Below are 19,503 nucleotides of genomic sequence, written 5' to 3' on the forward strand. Positions count from 1 at the left end.
ATTTGGATATCAATGGAATCTGAGAACTGGGTAGGACTTTGGAACTTATCTAGTCCAACTTTGTCCAACGTTATAAGGAATCCTCTCTATAGCAGCCCTGATAATAGGCGGTGATCCTGCCTCTACTTTGCCACTTTCACTAATGAGGAATAGCTTGCTCTACTGTTGGACCTTTCTGATTGTTTAGGTATATATTTCTATAATGAGCCAAAATCTGCTTCCCTTTAACTGATAGCTTTTGGCCCAAATTCCGTCTTTTGGAACAACACAGAAAAGTATAACCCTTCTTCCACATGCCAGTCTAATAGATACCTAAAAGATATTGATTATCTATAGCTAACAAATGTTACATATAGCACTATGTGCCAGGCACTATGCTAAAGATGAGGATGATGAGAATGATGAGGAAGATGATGATGGTGATAGCAGCAGCTAACATTTATATAGTGCTTAGTATTTGCCAGATACTGTGTTAAGTCTAATAGTAATAATAATAACAATTTTTTAAAAAAAACATTTATATTGCCTACTATGTTCCAGGCACTGTTATAAGTACAATTATTATTTCAGTTGATCTTCATAACAGCCCTTGAAGATGGGTGCTATTATTGTCACCTTTTCACAAACGAGGAAACTGAGGCAAACAGGTTAAGTGACTTGCCTAGGATCACACAGAGAGTAAGTGTCTGAGGCTGGATTTGAACTCAGATCTTCCTGATTCCAGGCCCAACCCTTTATTCCCCTGCCTCAGCCAAGTCTGTTCTCCAGCCTAAACATTTCCTTCCACCATGATCTCCACTCAAGATCCTGGTTACTTCTCACTTCTCAGTATTTCTTTCCCCTGAACTTTCTTGTCTGCTAAAATACAGCTCCTCGTCTTTTTAGAATACTGATATAACTTAATCCCAGTTCTTGATAATGAAGAAATATGTGGCTTTTATTTTCTCTTTTCCAAGTTGTATTTTTTTTTGACCCACTTATTTCTGCTTGTGGTTGTCTGTTCTTAGTGATATTACTGTGTCCTAGGATTTCCTCCTGAGTTTGAGTGAAGAAACTTTGATCTATCTTTAAGATGAGAAATGGCGAGTTTTACTTTTGTCGTCTCATTGATTTTTTTTCTCCTTTTTCCCTCCTTTCTCTCTAACCCAGAAAAGCTTATCGAGGGGCTCAAATCTCCCAGTACTTCACTTCTCCTTCCTGACCTCTTGCCTCTGGCAGATCCCTTTGGTAGTACTTCAGATGCTGTGAATGGTAATAATAATAATAATAATAATAATAATAATAATAAAATCCTTCCCTTTCTGTCACTGTCACGATGTGGGGTGCATGCCTTTGTGTTTCAAGAGTTTTATGTAAAGAAGTAAGAAGCTGCTCAGCAAATCCAGTGTTTTATTGAGCTATGGCAAGATCTAGTAAAGCGTGGAAAAGCCACTGCTGTGTATGGAAAGAAGACTGGATTCGAGGCCCAGCTGCATCATTTGCCGTAGGCTGTGTGATCTCAGCAAGTCTCTGAGCCTCAGTTTCTTCATGTATGAAATGAGGAAAATGTACTACCAACCTCAGACACACTGTTACAAGCAAAAACATTGTGGAAATGCTTTTACATGTGAAATGTGATTATTTTTATGTAAAAAAATTTTAATTTTATTATTTTAATCATAAATACTTATTAAATATCTACTCAATGTAAAGCTGCTCTCTCTACACTCACCTCCACCAGTCACCCCACCCCCACTGCAAACTTTCTCTTTGCTAAAATCATCATCTCTGGTTCCTTCCCCTAATCTGAACCTCACATGACCTTGATCTCAAGGTCATTTTAATTTTGTTTGATCTTCTGGATATTCTCCAATGTTCTTCCTAAAATGTGGCCCATGGATCAAAAACCAGTCATAGTCATGCGTAGAGGGTGAAACAGTGTGCCTGGTTTGGCCCAATCTCTGTGCACACCTATAAACACAATGCTAGAGGTGTGGTCTGATCAGGGCTGAATCCACTTGGACTCTCCATCACATCTCACACTTTGAATACCAAACTTCTACTGCAGCCTAAGATCTCCTTACTTTTCTTGGCTGCCATAGGACACTATTGATTGATGTTGAATTTGCAGTCTACTAACCCTCCACATCCTTTTCAGAGGAGCTCCTGTCTGGCCATATATCCCCTGTAAGACTTCATATTTATCTGTATTACATTTCATCTTACTGGATTCAGTCCAACAACTTAGCTTAATTTTTTTTAAACTTGACTTCATCATCCAGTGTGCTAGCTCTCATTATTTGGTCCACATGTGACAGTACTTGGTCAGTATAGCTAAATATTTGTGGATTTCATTATTCTTTCTGACTTGACTGTATCCCTTATAAATGAAGAGGATGTCATCTATGTATGAATGGGGTGGATCTTGTGTGATCACCACAGAGTGCCTTAACTTCTCACACAGGTCAAGAGAATACCTATTTGCTGTCTCATTTTCTCCCTCCTGTCATCACCCTGGCAGGTTTGACTTCCCAGAGAAGAGACCCCTTACCTCATTCAGATACTCTTAGAGTCTTAGAAGTAACCATTTTGTGGAGGAATATACTCTCTATACTCATCACTTGAGCTCTTGAGCCCCTGTCTATGTGCTATACTATTCACTTTCAATATTGTAGTACAACCAAAAAAAAAAATCAGATACTCATATAAATGTAAATTCAGGATTAATAAGTACATCACAATTCATGCATTAACTAGGGGCACAGTTAACTAACTGTTGAAGAAAGTGGTCATAGACTTAAAGAAACCTGGAAGGCAAGCACATAAGGAAGAAAATTCATGTTCTTGAGTTAACTAATTCTGTGGACAGCAGGCTTTAATAATATTTTTCCATTCGGGAACATCTTTGCTAACTTCTCCCCTTTTGCTCCTCACCACTTTCCAGCTGGGCAAATCCACTTTTCTCCTATTCTTGAACCAGTTGAACATTTATACATTCTTTCAGCTTGGTATTATAACCTTAAAAGGGTGCTGAGAAAGTATTATACTCTTAATTTAGCTAGCAGTTCTCTTTAAGCCAGAAAAATACACAACCCCTTAAACTGGCTCTCTTTGGGCAATACAGACAAGTCCAGACAGCCATTTACTCACCAGGATGCTACACTGACCAAACAGCTCTCAGCATAACAGCTGCCGAACCTCTCTTACGCCTTTCAAACTAGAAGTGGTAGCAGAAAGCTGCATGCACTTTTGTTGTTTGTTTTGGTTTTTTTGTTTGTTTTGCTGGGCAGTGAGGGTTAAGTGACTTGCCCAGGGTCACACAGCTAATAAATGTCAAGTGTCTGAGGCCAGATTTGAACTCAGGTCCTCCTGAATCCAAGGCCGGTCCTTTATCCACTGCGCCACCTAGCTGCCCCCTGCATGCCCTTTTGAAAGGTCTTGCCTCTCTCAAACTCCAGGTGGCACTGAAGAGCAATGGCTGGTGCTAATTCTATTGTCCAATGAGTTCTGGTCTTTCCCCAGACAACCAGGAATGTCCTAGCTGAAGCCTTATGTCAGCCAATAGCTTCAGGTGCCACTTCTCAGAACTCTTAAGAGAGCTGCTGGTCTTTCCTACTCTCCCCACTTCCCCTCCTGGGGCAGCTGGGTGGTGAAGTGGGTAGAGCACTGGCCATGGAGTCAGGAGGACCCCAGCTCAAATATCACCTCAGACACTTACTAGCTGAGGGACCCGGGGCAAGTCACTTAAGCCCAATTGCTTGAACATCTAGGGACATCTCCAGTCGTCCTGATATATATCTATCTCTTGCCATTGGACCCAAATGGCTCTGGAGGAGAGAGTGAGATTGGTGACCTTGTACAACCCTCCCTCACACAAATACAGTTTAGCACAAGTCATGACATCACCCTGATGTCATGGTCCTCTTTGAGAATGAAGGACAAACAACAACAACCTCCCCTCCTGATTCTTCAGTTTTCACTTGTCAGTTTCTCAGTATTCACCCTCTACTTCCTCTTCACTATTTTCAGCGGCTTTAATAAGGGCAAACTGTTATTTATTAATTCACCTTTCACTTTTGAGGTAAAAATTCACCAATCCCCCTCTTCCTTATTTAACAATCTCATAATATCCAAACAGTTATATGTTTTTTTCACTGTGGGAGTTTTTACCTCTTAATCTTAAAAGTTCCATGCAAATGAGTCTAGGGATTGATGTATCTCAGCGCTTCAACAATTCTAAAGTCTCCAAAACTTTGCCTCTGGTGATTGTGTTTTTGTACTCAGAGTTTTTTAACAAATAAAAATTTTTTCTTCCCCTTTGAACCATCAAACATACAAAAGAGACATCACTTTACATCCTTCACAGGGTTATTTAAATCCTTATGTTTATGCCACAGTTCATTCTCTGTCCATTTTGCAATCAAATTGTTCATTGCCTAAGTGAAAACTGTATTTCTTTACATACAAATTATAATAATTTTTATTAAACCAAAATTCTTTTCTTATTCCTTTCAGACACTAAACTGCTTAGCTATAAAAAGACAGTACTTTACATCCTTAATTAATTAATAGAATTCTTTTGTCTTTATGCAAAAGTAATGTTTCTGTCTCTTTCAGCACCAAATTGTTCCATATGAAACCTTTAAAGAGGGATGGTATCTTAGAACTCCACACCAACCAATTAGAAGATGATTATGTGCAGTATGCAAAGCACTATGTTAGGTACTATAAAGGAGACAAAGTTATAAAACACATGAGATTCCACTCAAGGAGCTTATAATCTAATTGGAGAAACAGACATAAAAAAATGAATATCAATTAAAGATCCATCATAAGGCAATACATAAAAATAGCATAGTGCCTATAGCAGTGAAGAACTCAAAAAAAGAATAAAGATTGCTATCATTTCCTACTTCTCTTTTCTGGCTAATCCCCAAATACCTTTTCTTCCTATGACTTAGTTTGCAGGCCCACTGACTGAAACTTCCTTGCACTGGGCCTCTTGCTATTCAGGGATTAACAGTCCTGGCCTCTCATGGGATCATTTATACTTGAGAAGGACCTTAGAGACCATCTAATCTAATTCCCCATTTTACATATGAGGAAACTAAGATCCAAAGAGGAAAATGACTTGTTTAAGATCATACAGCTAATACCTAGCAGAACTGGGATTTGAACCCCAATCCTCTGACTCCTGTGTGCTTTTCAGTCTCCCTATAATACTTTTCCCCCTTCCTCTAATTTTTTTTTTAAACACTGCTGCCAAAGGAAAAGTTGATGTTGCTGTTGAAAGTCTTATACCAGGACTGGAGCCCCCAATGCCCCAGCGCCTCCCATCTCAGACTGATTCTGTCACATCCAACCGAACAGGTTAGTAAATTTCTCCTCAAACCAGAGCGTTTGGTCAGGGAGATAAGACGAGTCAGCTTGGGGGTTTTGTTCTGACTATAGTACTAAAGCCCCTTCCAAGGAAGAGAGCCAGTTTGTCTCCCAACTACATTAAATCAAGATTGAGGATGTGATTTTTGTGCAAACTGGTTCCTTTTATTTTCCACTAGATTAGTTGCTACTAATTGTGCTCTTAGCTCTAGTTGGGTATTTGTTGGGTAACTTATTCACTATATTATACTGCTTTTAAGTCCATTGTAGTGATCAATAGATAGGTTCCACGCCACTGTTTCCCTTAGCTTTCTTATGAAACTTATAGTTCTCTTCTTTTCTGGTTAACTAAGTAGCCAAACAACCATATATTCTTTCCTCTTCAGGCATATCCTACCTAACATTGTTAATTAGGTTCACAGAGAACATATGAGTAGGCGAAGCAGCATTATGAAAGGCAATTAGATGCACACAAACCATCTTATAGATGAGTGAGTGACTGGCCTAGTATTACAGTTGAAGTTCTATAGGAAATTGATGGCCTTGGGAGAAAAGTCTTCTACTTGCTAATGAATGACAAAGCATTTAGTAAACGCTACTTAAAACTGCACTAGACTTTTGGGACTCTGTCTATGTAAAATACTTTGTAAACCTTAAAGCCCTGTATAAATGTTGTTGCTGTTGTTGTTGTTGTTTTCAAGATCCTGGATGTTTTGTTGTTGCTATTGTGAATTGTATGAATGAGGTGTAAAGCCAGTAATCTAAAGGTTGACAGTCTAATCGCATTCTCCTGTTGTATGTGCCATTTCATGCTCCCGGCCTCCCCTTCATCTGGACTCAGACTCTCTCCCTGGGGAAGATTCCCTTCTTGATTCCTCTCTGCTTTCTAACCCAGCTACTGACCTTCTAGATGAGTTTACTCCCATGACAATTTCTGCTCCAGCTCATAAAGGTAAACACTTGACTTGGCATGAGTTCTCGCATGTCCAGGGAGGGGAGGGAAATAAGGACCAAGGGACTTTGTTCTTGGGAGATAATCTGTGCTGCTGTTTTCCTTTTAGCTTGTTCTCATTTCCACTTGACATAGAGAACCTCAGTGATTTAAACTAACCAGGGATAGGAGTGGGTCAGGAAAATTACCTGGAGTTTTAGAAAATATTTCTAATCTATTATTAATTAAAATGGGTTTTATTACTTTCATATAATGAAAGGGATAGTAGCATGGGCTAGTAACTGAATGCTGGATTTTGGAATTGTAGGCTTGAATGTCCACTCTGCCATTTAACCACATGTGACTGTCAGCAAGACCCTTAACCTTTGTGGGCCTCAGTTTCTTCATTTCTAAAATGAAGAGGTTTGGATAAAGCACCAGCCCAGGATTCAAGAGGACCTGAGTTCAAATCCAGCCTCAGACACTTGACACTTACTAGCTGTGTGACTCTGGGCAAGTCATTGCCCTCATTGCCCTGCAACCAAAAAAAAAAAATGAGGAAGTTAGACTTAGATGGGGTCTAAAATTCCTTCTACCTCTAACTCCCACAAGCCCATCAGATACATTTAGCTGGTTTAAAACTGCTTTAAAAAAAAAATAATTTAGTGTCTTATATTGGCTAAATTGAGAGCCATAGGAACATACCTCTGAACCTTAGTGATCTTCTTGTCCTATTCCTTCATTTTTTTAGATGAGAAAATAAGACCCCAGGCAAACCAGGATAGACCTGACATACATACTTTATAAGTAAAGTGTTTTAGTGAGTACTACGGTAATCATTTCTCCTCCAAACGAAATATATATGTATCCTTTAGAATGAGCTGTTTTCCCTTCACTGAGCTGGCACCAAATGTTTTTCAAAATATTGAATAGATTTTGATCCTCGTTGGCTCTAGTACTCTTGTGACTGGAATGTAAAAGAAGGGTAAACTGAGGCAGATCTCCAAGCAGGGTAACATTTATTAGCAAGGGCATGCTACCTGTCAATAAATGGGTCAGTGGATTACCTCCATTTTTGTCAAAGACCATGAGCAAGAGGACAGTTTCCCTTTTATAGGTTTTGCTGAATACAGAACTAAGAACACAGCAGAGTAGATGACATCATGGGGTTAAGGATCACATGATTGGTTTACAGAGCTGAGGTGCAGGGAAAATTATGAATGGTTAGAAGTTTGGTAATGGGGACTAACAATGACTCCCCCCCCTCCTTCTTTCATGAGATTAAGAAATGCTCATTGAATACAGGTACAAGATAGTAGCCCAGACTTTTAGATAGCAAACCAGACATGCTTGAAGGATAGCTTGGTGCAGTAAAGATATCAGGCCCAAACTCTCTTGCTTTCTCACACATTCTTCAGTCTTCACAAAACTCCTTCAGCAGCAGAGCTGGATTTTTAAACTTAACCCGTTATAGGCCAGCTGACCTCTGGACCATGTTCAGAGACAAAGAACCATGACTTAAGCAGTTACAAGACAAAATCAATTAACTGTAAATAGTAACAGTAAGAAAAAGATAAAGGATCAATCTTTTTTTTTTTTAATGGGGCAATGAGGGTTAAGTGACTTGCCCAGGGTCACACAGCTAGTAAGTGTCAAGTGTCTGAGGCCGGATTTGAACTCAGGTACTCCTGAATCCAGGGTTGGTGCTTTATCCACTGTGCCACCTAAAGGATCAATCTTAATCTTCTTACTTCCTACACAGCATTTTCCCAAAGCCAAGTTTTCCCTCTTCTATCTTCTCAAATATATAGAAGAATTCAGGAGGCGTGCTGGTGATAAGATCTTAAACAAACCTGTCATTTTTAGTTAGCATTTATGTGACGATTAAAGGTTTGCAAAGCCCTTTACAAATATTATCTTTTTTCATCCTCACAACCATCCTAGGAGATAAGCCTTATTATTATCCTCATTTTACAGATGAGGAAACTGAGGCAAACAAAAGTTAAGTGACTTGCCCAGGCTCAAACAGCAAGTATCTGAGGCAATATTTTAACTCAGGTCTTCTCTGACTTCAGGTCCAGCACTCTACTCCCTGTCCCACCTATCTGCCTATTGTCTCTAAGCTCCATATTAGAACTTAAAAAAAAAAAAGATTCATATAGTTTAGCGTTGGCTGAGTAACTTGCCCTTTTGGGAAGAAGAGAAATTGATGCCAGGGAAGAGAAAGACCTTCCTAAGACCATGGACCAGCACAGCCTAGTCCTTTAATTTCTTTATTAGAAAAAAAGCAAGCCCAAATGGAAACTGTTGGCCTTACTTTATCAGCAGACAGCACAAGGCCTTTTAAAAGTGACTTTTACCAGGGGCAGCTAGGTGGCACAGTGGATAAAGCACTGGCTCTGGATTCAGGAGGAACTGAGTTCAAATTCAACTTCAGATATTTGACACTTACTAGCTGTGTGACCCTGGGCAAGTCACTTAACCCTCTTTATCCTGAAAAAAAGAAAAAAAAGTGGCTTTTACCATTGCTAGTTAACACTGTCAGTGGGAATCTATTGTAATTGTTCAGTCCGCTGATGTTAATCACAACCTGGCTATAATATCTCATCCTCACATAATTCTTTTCAATCTCTTTCCATAAATCCTTTGCAGTTTCCACCTTATGCTGTAGGACTCCTTTTGTTTATTTTAATATCTAATAGATTCCAGTACAGTATTCAAGCTGTCCATCTGTTAGCTTTTGATCTTGATAAATAACTGACCCACCTTCTTTCCTGGTCAATATGCTTTAAATGATGTCATTTGTTAAACAAAATCCATTGTTGAGAACATGCTGCAACCTGCTTACACCCACCTTGCATCTTTCCATTGCTCTGTGAATCACATGCAGTCATTATCCTTCTGAGTATGTGGTATTTTGTGGTTTACAACCATATGGTACCACCATGAGAAATATGGGCTTGTGCAACAACAGGGATCATTGAAAGCTCTGTGTCATTTCCCTAAATGCAACCTAGCCTGATTTCTCCTACTTTTGTTCATGTCTTTGGCAAACTCAGTGTCAATCTGCATATACTAATGGGCTAGTACAATGAGCTATCAATCGAGCTGCCCATCATAGTGTAACAATGCTCATTCTTCATTGGTTTAAGTTTTTTCTTTGTATATTACTAGGTCAGTTCTTTTGAAATACCATGTACCAGGGGCAACTAGGTGGCGCAGTGGATGGAGCACCGGCCCTGGAGTCAGGAGGACCTGAGTTCAAATCCGGCCTCAGACACTTGACACTTACTAGCTGTGTGACCCTGACCAACTCACTTAACCCCAATTGCCTCACCAAAAAGAAAGAAAGACAAGACAGCAAGACAGACCATGTACCCCAATGAGGAGGCCCTGGAGTGTTCCATGATTTGATATAGTCAGCAAAATGTCATCCTTAAAAGCAGGAATAACTAGAAAACTTCATCATTCTTAGGGAATCCCTCTTCTATTTGAATATACTAATAATCTCTGCATTTTAAAAACTGGAGTTGTGATTGCCAAGCCTTTGGAGTTCTTATATAACATCATTTATACATTTTTGTTTTTAATATTACAGAATGTTAGCACTTGAAATAAACTAGAAACACAGAATATGGAATGTCCGAGTTTAAAAATACCTTACAACCTAGAATATCAGAACTTCAAGTTTCCTTAAAGTCATGGTGCTAAAAGGAACCTTAGGGATTACATAGTACAGCTCATTCATTTTTACAAAGATATGACCAAGATTCAAATCAGAGTCCTCTAAATTTGAATTGATGCTGTTTCCCTTAAAGACACAGAACAGAATATTAGAACTAAAAGAACTAGAACATAAACTGTCAGATCTGGAAGGAGCCTTTAGAACAGAGAACACAGAATGTTAGAGCTGAAATGGACCTTAAGGAATATCTAGGTCAGAGGTTCTTAACCTGTTTTGTGTCTTTGATCCCATTGACATTCTAGTAAAGTCTTTGGACCTCTTCTCAAAATGTCCTTAAATGAATAAAATAAAATGCACAGAATTACAGTGCAGGCCAATTATAGTAAAGTAACATTTTTTTCCCATCCAAATTCACAGCCCCCCTGAAATCTACCTATAAATTCCAGGTTAAGAACCCCTCATCTAGGTCATGGTTGCCTGTTAAAATAAAGAGGCTTATCCTTTTATTAAGTTACTTTGTTGCATTGAAATACATTTAAAAAATCTTCTCCTTTATGGAATTGACCAATTAATATAGAAAACGTGAGGGAGGATCTATCCTTTCAAGTTTTCCCAAGTTTCAAAAATTGTCCAAATGGCCCTGATTCCCATTCCTGGGTTTTAGAGTATGTCTTCTTTGGGAGACCTATAGAGCTCTAGCCACTGATGACTGTTTCTGTGGTAACATTCACTTGATCTAAAACTTAGATGCTTTTAAACCCAGGGCTGTTTATGAGAGCTGGTAGTTCAGCACATGTTTTTTGTTTTGGTTTGGCTTTTTTTGTGTTTTTTTGGTTTTGGTTTTGGTTGTTTTTTTAACAGTGCCTCTTCCTTACACTAAGGAAACTCCACTCCAATTCAACAAGTTTGTATTAACCAACTGCTGTTTTCAAGGCTCTCTACTAGGCATTTGGGGGAGATACTCAGATAAAACCAAAAAATAATCTTTGTCCTCAAGGTGTTTACATTCTTCTGGAAGGATAGTCATTCAAACAACTGCTTTTCATCTAAGATGAACCTTTGGGTCTCAGTCCCCAACTCTGATGACCTTGACTTCATAGGAAAGCCTTGTTTCCATTCATCTTTCATCATCTCATTTCTGGATTTGGCCCTCCTTTTCTCTCACACCTCCACTTCATCATCATTGTGATGAAACAGTAGCATGGATGGAAAAGGGGTCATTAAGACTCTAAAAATTATTTCCTGATCAGTTTGGCTCTTGGATACATGATCATGAAGATGTCCCCACGAGGCAGTGGGATTTCTGAATTAGAGAGAGCTCAGATTCTTACAGCCCCCCTTCCTAAGAGGATTAATGAAAGAAGCTTCTGGAAAAAGTCTTCATCTTACAGTGACAGTAGCTGAGGTTTTGTTTTTTGCCTTTGACAGTGTTGAAAAGATTTTGCTTTTATTGAGCAAGTTGCCTATTTAAGCAATTAAGCCTGACAGTGTTTCAGATGAGCCCATCAGCACCGATGAGCAATTACAGAGAAGCATCCCTTGCAAAATGGGGGCCCAGCTGGGATGTGCTGGTGTGGCAACTCTAATTAGAATTGAGAGGAATAAATTTACATGACTTCTACCTGCCTTCCCACTGTACATGAATATATTCCCTTTTGGATGAGAACTGGCATGTAAATTTATTCACTCTCCTCCTCTCCTTTCCCTCCCTCCATCCCCTCCCTTTCAATCCACACAGGGAGTCTAAGTCATTTGGATAATTTCTCCCAGAATGAGAAATGCTTATCCCGTTGTCATTTGTATTTGAATCTTAAGCTATTAATTAGTTTCTTGGGTCTAAGTCTCATTAGTTAGCCCTCTGTTTCCCCATGAAGATGGCACAGAGTTTATTTCCATGGGGTTTTTTTTTTTGTTTTTTGGAATTTGCTACTATAAGATAATGAAGCTTATCTCCATCTTCTTGGACAGTGATCACAAGCAAAATAGTAAAAATCAAGGGCATCTAGGTGCTGTAGTGGATAAAACACTGGCCCTGGATTTAGGAGGACTTGAGTTCAAATCCAGCCTCAGACACTTGACACTTATTAGCTGTGTGACCCTGGGCAAGTCACTTGGCCCTCATTGCCCCACCCCACCCCCAAATAGTCTACATCACTAGATGTGGTCACTCTATTGGTTGTTTTTGATTGACTTTTTTTTCTTAGTTTCCAGGGAGGGTTTGGGGGAGAGGAGTTTCTATATCCAGAATCTACTGTGCTATATAAACTAAAGATAGCAATAAAATTTACTTATAGAGGCACTATAATAATAATTAAATTAAATAGGTAGAGAAAACTCACCCACCAGACTCTCTTCCCTTTCAAATTTCTTAACCATGATCAACAAAGAAATAATAACCAGTTTTTCCTCATAAGACAGAGCATCTAGATTTAGGCTTTATTTATTTATTTTTTTAGACTGAAATCAACTTGCTTTATGTCTCCTTTCTCTGTCCCTAAATAGTCCAAGGAGGCTTTCTTTGTAAATCACAACAGTGGCCTGTTTTCTCATTGTTTAACCTGACACTTTCCCCTCCTTGTGGTCTTCACCTCTTATTTCAACTCAGAAAAGGCAATACTTTCACCTTCTTCTAAAAACAGCCCTAACCACACTAATGGGAACTGTGTGTCTTCTAACTTTTTTTTTCTGAGCTAACATCTGTCTCTGCTCTTTCTGCTTCTTTATTTCCATTCCTACCTCATGCTGCAGAAGATAGTAATCTCATCTCAGGTTTTGATGTTCCTGAGGGCCCCGAAAAGGTGGCAGAAGATGAGTTTGACCCCATTCCCGTGTTGATATCCAAAAACTCACAAGGTAAGAGAGGAGGAGACAAAGAGAAGAGGCTGAGAACATTATGTAGAAACGTCCCCAACCTGCTAGGAATAAACGTTTAAGGTCTCTGAATTATGAGCTCTTTATAGGTTGGGCAGAGAAATTGGAATTGAAGAAATGCATCCCCATAATCATATTTTATAATTCTTTTTTTGGAGGAAGATTTTAAAAAAATACAACACCTTAACAAATGTGTGCCCATTGTGCAATGTCACACTCACATACTCAGGACTTATATTGAAGTCCTGTCTACCTTGAATAGTGTTAAAAATTTGATCTCTCTGCTACTCCAAGTTGTCACAAGACCATTTATTTAATTGCTTTGATGTCTCTCCCTGATTGTAAAAGTTGTGTCAAGTCCTTCCTCAAGCAAAAATGATGTCATTGAACTTGGCCGGTGGGATGAATATCAGGGTGTAGCCTCTTGTTCTCTGCCAAAAATGGAAATCACCTTTGCTGGTAGCTTTTATTTGCCCTGCCTTTAACAGAATAGTGCATGGGCTGCCTTGTGGCCATTTGGGAGGGTTGAAAGAGAGAATGGTGGGTGGTAGGAAATAGTTAATTTTGATTCTTGCAAATTCTAACCTATAACAAAAAGCTTGCATAGATTTTTTTTTTACTGCTTCTAGTTTTTTTTTTCTTTTTCTTTTTCTTGGTTGCTTGCTCTGCACATCTAAACCTTAACCCTTTGTGTTCTGTACTGAATTCCTATCTCTCCACTTCCAGGTGGGCACTCTAGAAACAGCAGTGGGAGCTCTGAGTCCAGTCTTCCCAACCTAGCCAGGTCTTTGCTGCTGGTGGATCAGCTCATAGACCTGTAGCGGTGACCCAGTAGCAGATGCAGTTCTGTAACCTTCATCCCGTAATCTACGTTTTCATTTCCAGAGGAGTTAACCTTCAAAAAGATTTTTTTTAGTTTGCAAAAAAAAAGGGGACCCGCCAATCCTTTACCCTCACCTTTCACCTTCTCCCCTAGAAACATTAAGGAAAAGAAATGGCCTTCCAGAGATACTTCTTGGCAAGTTCTCCCAGTTCCCATTTTGTCAGTGGTTTCTCATGAACACACTTTCAATAGCATTAGCTTCGATTGTGAACTAGTTGCCACAAAGCCTCACTTTTACTGAAATCGATCCCTACCTAGCTTGACCAAAAGCTCAAGTGTAATCGAACTAGTTAGTTGTCACCTGGTGTCCTCTCTCTTGTGCTTACTAGGAATGGCCTCCCAAATCCCTTTACCTTAGGCCTGACGGATATGTTTATGTTTTTTTTTCTTTCTTAATGCATCACCATGTGGAGATGGACCATTGAGATGTTCTCAGCTGGAGGCAATAGACTGGAGATAGATCTAAGGCTTAAGGGAGGCTAGAATGTCTTGTTGCTAGTGTATGCTTGGCAAGAGAAATTGGGCTTTGCCCTAGCCAACCAAGTTAGGTTTAGCCAAGGGATTTCACATGCCACCCCACCACCATCCCACCCTCACCCCCAAACCTGTTCAGCATTCCTTTAACCTCTTGGATATGAAGAGACCAAGATACATGACTACAAATACTGGCGATCTTTGGGTAAATTGCATTCCAAGTATTGCTGTTCCTTTGTTGTAACTATCCCAAGCCCAGATCTCAGAATTAGACCAAAATATATAGACAGTGGTGGTAATTATATCTTTAATTAGAAGCCACTTTTTTTGTTTGTTTTTGTGGGAGGGGTGGGGTCGGGGTGGGAGAAGGCATAGCAGAAACGGATGTATTTTTCTTGTGATTTTTATTTTGAATCAAATACTGTAAATTATGTATAAATGAAGATGTTGACCAGTTCTGTTTCCACTTGGCGTTTCCAATCCAATGTCAGGTGTCTGTACAGGGTTTATGCTCCCTTTCCCTTGTAATTACTTGGCAGCCCCACCTTGTGAGTTCCGGGATCCTCCTCAACTGACAAGTGTGTTGCTAAGAGCTTCCTGCAGATCTTTTGTCTTTGTAGAGTAAGCTCATGTTTCTGTTCAGGTCATCAGAAGTGAGTGTGCTGACTAGCTAGGCACAGTATGGCCGAGGCTAAATTGCCTTCCTTTCTCCTTGGTGTTTATAACTTGGAGGCTGCCAGCCACTGTTCTGCTTGCTCTCCTTGGCTTACAAGCCCCCAAACTCAAGAAACAACACAGAGTTCTTCACTGACTTTAAAATACTGTTCATGAAATAAAGGACTCTGGACCAACATACTCACAAGTTTAGTGGTCGGCCTCTGTTTGCATATGGAGCTTGTGCTGTGCTATTCGCTGAATTGTGGTTTGTTTTGTTTTGTTTTTCCTCACGTGAAAAAGCTATTGATGAAATAATTAATAAGAAGAGGTGGGCTGGTTCAGCCTTCCACCTACTCTTCCCCCCACCTCCACTTTGGGCTCTTATCACTCTCCCTCAAAAGGGATCCAGCTCTTAGCTGAAAAGATTTCTGTAAATAAAATTCCACGTCCACACTCTTGGCTCTAGATCTAGTACTTTTATTTCTCCTTCTTCACATTTGCACTTTAAGAAGAAAGGGAAAAGTGGGGTGGGGACCCATTGTAAATACCCCAGAAGCCTGCAAGACACTGCACTTTGGAGGGGGGGCTTTGAGCTCACCCACGTGAGCGGCCTTAGAGAAACAATGTCACTGGGATCTGAGTCTCCTTCCATTCTTCTTTTCTCTTTCAATTGTACCACTGTGGGATGAAGCCAGTTGGCCTAATAACAAGTCTGTTTTAGGGTAGGAGGTCTTTTTTTTTTTCCAGTTTCAAGAATTAAATCTGCCTCCTGGGGATGAAACACCAACACAGTGTCAGTGAAGTACTTTTGTCAATTGGCTTAGTTTCAGCAACAATAAAAATGGAACTTGGTTTGCTTTTTTACGATCAGCTAAGGGGAAACATGTTTATAAACAACAATGCTTTGAATTAACACTTCAGATCAGAATTTTATTCTCCCTTCTGAACATAAGCAGAATGTACCAGCCAATGGAGATAAATAGTTTAGTTTAAAATAAGATTGTCTCATTCATATGGCCCAGGATAGTCTAAACTACTCAATTCAAATAAAGCCATGAAGAATATCATTAAGAGAAAATGAAAGGATTGGCTTTAAATGGTCACTCTTCCACATGGCTCTTAAATTAGATTAATATGTATTGACTTCATAACAGGCTGGCTCAGGAAGTTTTAATGAAAATAGCTAATAAAATTGGACACAAAAGATTTTAACCTCCAGGGCTTTGGAGCTTGGAACAGCTGGAAGGAGATAGCTACACTAAATTTTTTGAATCATGTTCTTCAGGGGTTTGGGAGGAAAATCAAGTATCTGTCAGTGGAGAACACATGGGAATAACCCAATAAATCAGGCCCTTTCCATGGTTTTAGAGTCAATGTTAAACTTTGAGGAAGGTTCATACGTAACCCAGGACAAATCACTTCACCTCTTTGGGACTCAGTTTCTCAATTTGTAAAAGGAGTTCAAACTGGATGATTTCCAAGGTCCTTCGTTCCAAAGCATTCTACAGGATGTGTTATTCTTAGAAATCATCTAGTTTCATTTGCTCATTGCTAGGGAAGGAAAAAAGTCTCAGCTAGGGGAAGTGTATCTATTTTTGACTTCAGAGGAACTGTGAAGGATGGCATTTCATCCTGATGTTCTTCCATGGCCGACAGCGCAATTCCTGTGTGACCTCACCTCATTTGTGTTTGTGGAGTGTTTGAACAGGAGTGTACTGATATGGTTTTCGGTCACTACTCCAGTGCTCTGAAATTTCACCTAAAAGGGCTAACCCTTTTAAAAATTTGAATAAAAGCTTATGGGGAATCTCATCAGAGCATGGCATCTTATTAAATATAGCAGCACAGCAGCAGCAGTGGCGGTGGCTGAATCCATCAGTTCTTTAGTTTGTGAGCCTGCTCCCTGTCGGGGGAAAAAAGGGAACAAGTATTCAACACAGTGTCCCAAAATTCTAAGTGCAGTTTTATTGCATAAAACTGCCCTAAGCCTTCTGAGACACCCTATAGAAAGATATATGGTTATATAGGGATATATCTATATATCTAGGTGTAGACATAGATTTAGAGGTCATACCTATATGTGTATACACGTATATGGGTTTGTATATACATATAGATACATATATATAAATATATATACATAATTTACTTTTACCATAATACTTTTACGGTGATAATTAGAACAGAAATTGATTTGTTTTCCCTGGCCTTCAGATCACAAGGGTCACCTAATTCAAATCCCTAAAGCCCTTCTTTCCACTACGTGGAAAATTGTAAGCATTTAATAAATACTTACTGTCTATCTGACTGACAAGAAGGTTAACTGACCTTGGGCAGCCTTAGGGGAGGAGAGGGGATAGTCCCACTTCCACCCTGCCCAGTTGAGGCCATCGCTGGAGTAGTGTGCTATGTTCTGAGCAGCACAGTTTAGGAGAAGGGCACTCGTAAGCCAAAGGCTACCAGAAAGGCAGACAGCATGTTGAAGGGCTATATGAGAACTGATTGAAGAAACTAAGGACATTTAGCCTAAAGGATGGAAAATTTAGGGGGAGTCCTGTCTTTTCAAGGACTTTGAAAGGCTGTCACAGGGAAGAGCTACTACTTGACCCCAGAGGACAGATCTTGGAGGAGTAAATGGGATTTGCAGAGGTAGACTGGACCCTGATGTCAGCAAAAACTTTCTAATAACAAAAGCTATCCCCAAAAAACCTCCCTGGGAAAGTGGGATTTAACTTGTTCCCCATGGACTCCAAGAAAAAAAACTAGGAGCAACAGTTAGAGATCACCAAAAGACAAATTTAGGTTTGGTTTAGGAATAAATTCCTAACAATTAAAGGCATCCGGGAGAATGGCTTCAGGAAGTGGGGAGTTTTGTATCATCGAAGATAAAGCTGCATTGTAGACAGTTCTTGTTAAATCCTCAGAGGTCTCTTCCAGCTCTGAAATTTGGTGGTTCAGTGACCATAATTAAAGCAGAGGAGTTTTACTGAATTTGGATAATTTCTGAGGAATGACTTTAATGTACTGTTTGATTTTTCTAAAAAACATACCAGAACTTATACATGCAAATAACTGTTCTCATCTTCTAACTGATTCCCCTGGAAGTCTGAGTACTTATCCCAATGATTTCTGCCTGCTGTCATTTAAAGATCTTTACTCTGACCTCCCTGGGTGAGGAGAGAGGACAGACCTTAGGGCTGATCGATAAACCAGACCACATAAGAAAATGTGTCCTGTCATTCCTTAAGGTTGGCATTTAATTGAAAATAACATCCCCTAGCTTGATAACTGGGATTGCCATCAAATGACTCCACCTCCCAAAATGTCCCTTCTCTCCTCAAAGGACAAGGATTTGTCCCCACAGCCTCCAGGCTTGTGAATGTACTGCAGACTTTGAAAGCAATCCCAAAAGAGGTCTTCAGTATTTACCCAGAATAACTTGACACCCCCCCCTTATGAAATTACATGTCAGGGTTTTGTTGTTGTTGTTGTTGTTGTTGTTTTAACCTCTTAACTAACACATAGGAGCAAATTGTGATGAATCTTTAAAATTCTAAATACCCTTGCTTCTAATCTGTGACTCACATGTCAAGACTTATTGATAATTTCCCTGTATCTAGAGTGAGAGTGAGAAGTTTGTGGTTGTAGTGGATATGGGGCTGATCTTAAGAGACAAGAAGATCTGGGTTCAAGTGTTGCCTAAAACATATCCTAGTTAGGGAACTTACAGGCATGTCATTTAACCTCTTAGTGCCCTAGATAGTTCTCTTAAGTGTGTGTTTCTAATCGTGTAAGCTGTGAACTAATTGTAAATTCCAGTTGGTGGAAAAGGTTTTGGATTTTTACACATGAAATTCCCTACATTGATGAAATCAGAAATCTAGGAACCCCCCCAAAAAAAAAACCCCACCAACAACAAATAGACCAACCATGTCAAAAAATCACAAAACTAGTTGGGACAATTGAGATCATCAAATCAAAGCCTCTTATTTGATGGGTGCACAAACTGAGGCCCAGAGACCTGAGGTCACTTCACTGAGGAGTACTGGGGAAGCCCACCTCATCTTACAGAGAGCTCTCAATAGGTCCTTTATATCTAAAATTCCACATAGTTGATTCATTTCTAAGTTATATTGCCCTCTGTAATGATTGGAATGATGCCACCTACTGGAGACTTGCTGTGGGAAAGCTCCACCATGAGGAAAATGCCTCAGAGGCATTGTGGCTTTTCCTTGGCATCAGGAAATGACGTTTGCTCATGGGTGCTGTCTATCAAGGCTACCAGCCAATCAACTTGAGGAGCCTCCTATTTTCTGGGAGGAGACAGGAAGGAGGAAAGGGAGCCTGCTTGGAGAGCTCTCGCGCTTTTGGGTTCCTGACTTGATGGTGGTGGTGGCGGCAGAGGACTTCACAGGAAATTTGAGGAAAGATAGGAATGCCAGGCTGTTGGAATTCTGTTCTCAATCTTTTTCTTTCTATTTTTCAATAAACCCTTAAAAACCTAAACTTGTTTTATCAGTGATTTTAGTCAGTTTCCCCCAAAACTGGGGGAACAGATTAGAATCCACATTTAGAATCTTAAAATACACACCTCTTTTGAAATACAAATTCCAGGAATGGGTGAATTAATCTTCAAAAAGGAGT

At 39.7% G+C, this 19,503-nt stretch overlaps 1 protein-coding gene across 5 annotated transcripts in view; it reads left to right on the forward strand.

Moving 5' to 3' along the window:
• AAK1 (AP2 associated kinase 1) overlaps positions 1-19,503 on the forward strand; it is a 279,025-nt gene that overhangs the window by 245,789 nt on the left and 13,733 nt on the right. For 2 of the 5 annotated variants that reach the window (XM_043983288.1, XM_043983289.1), the window contains 5 exons: positions 1,150-1,251; positions 5,248-5,349; positions 6,200-6,310; positions 12,723-12,827; positions 13,572-15,313. The exons of 2 other annotated variants lie outside the window; for them this stretch is intronic. In XM_043983288.1, the coding sequence (XP_043839223.1) occupies positions 1,150-1,251; positions 5,248-5,349; positions 6,200-6,310; positions 12,723-12,827; positions 13,572-13,666 (515 nt within the window). In that variant the 3' untranslated portion in view covers positions 13,667-15,313. Of the gene's footprint in view, positions 1-1,149; positions 1,252-5,247; positions 5,350-6,199; positions 6,311-12,722; positions 12,828-13,571; positions 15,314-19,503 lie in introns of those variants that run through there. One more of the 5 variants, XM_043983290.1, reaches the window with a different exon arrangement.

Source organism: Dromiciops gliroides, chromosome 2, assembly GCF_019393635.1.
Source record: "Dromiciops gliroides isolate mDroGli1 chromosome 2, mDroGli1.pri, whole genome shotgun sequence".
NCBI lineage: Eukaryota > Metazoa > Chordata > Mammalia > Microbiotheria > Microbiotheriidae > Dromiciops > Dromiciops gliroides.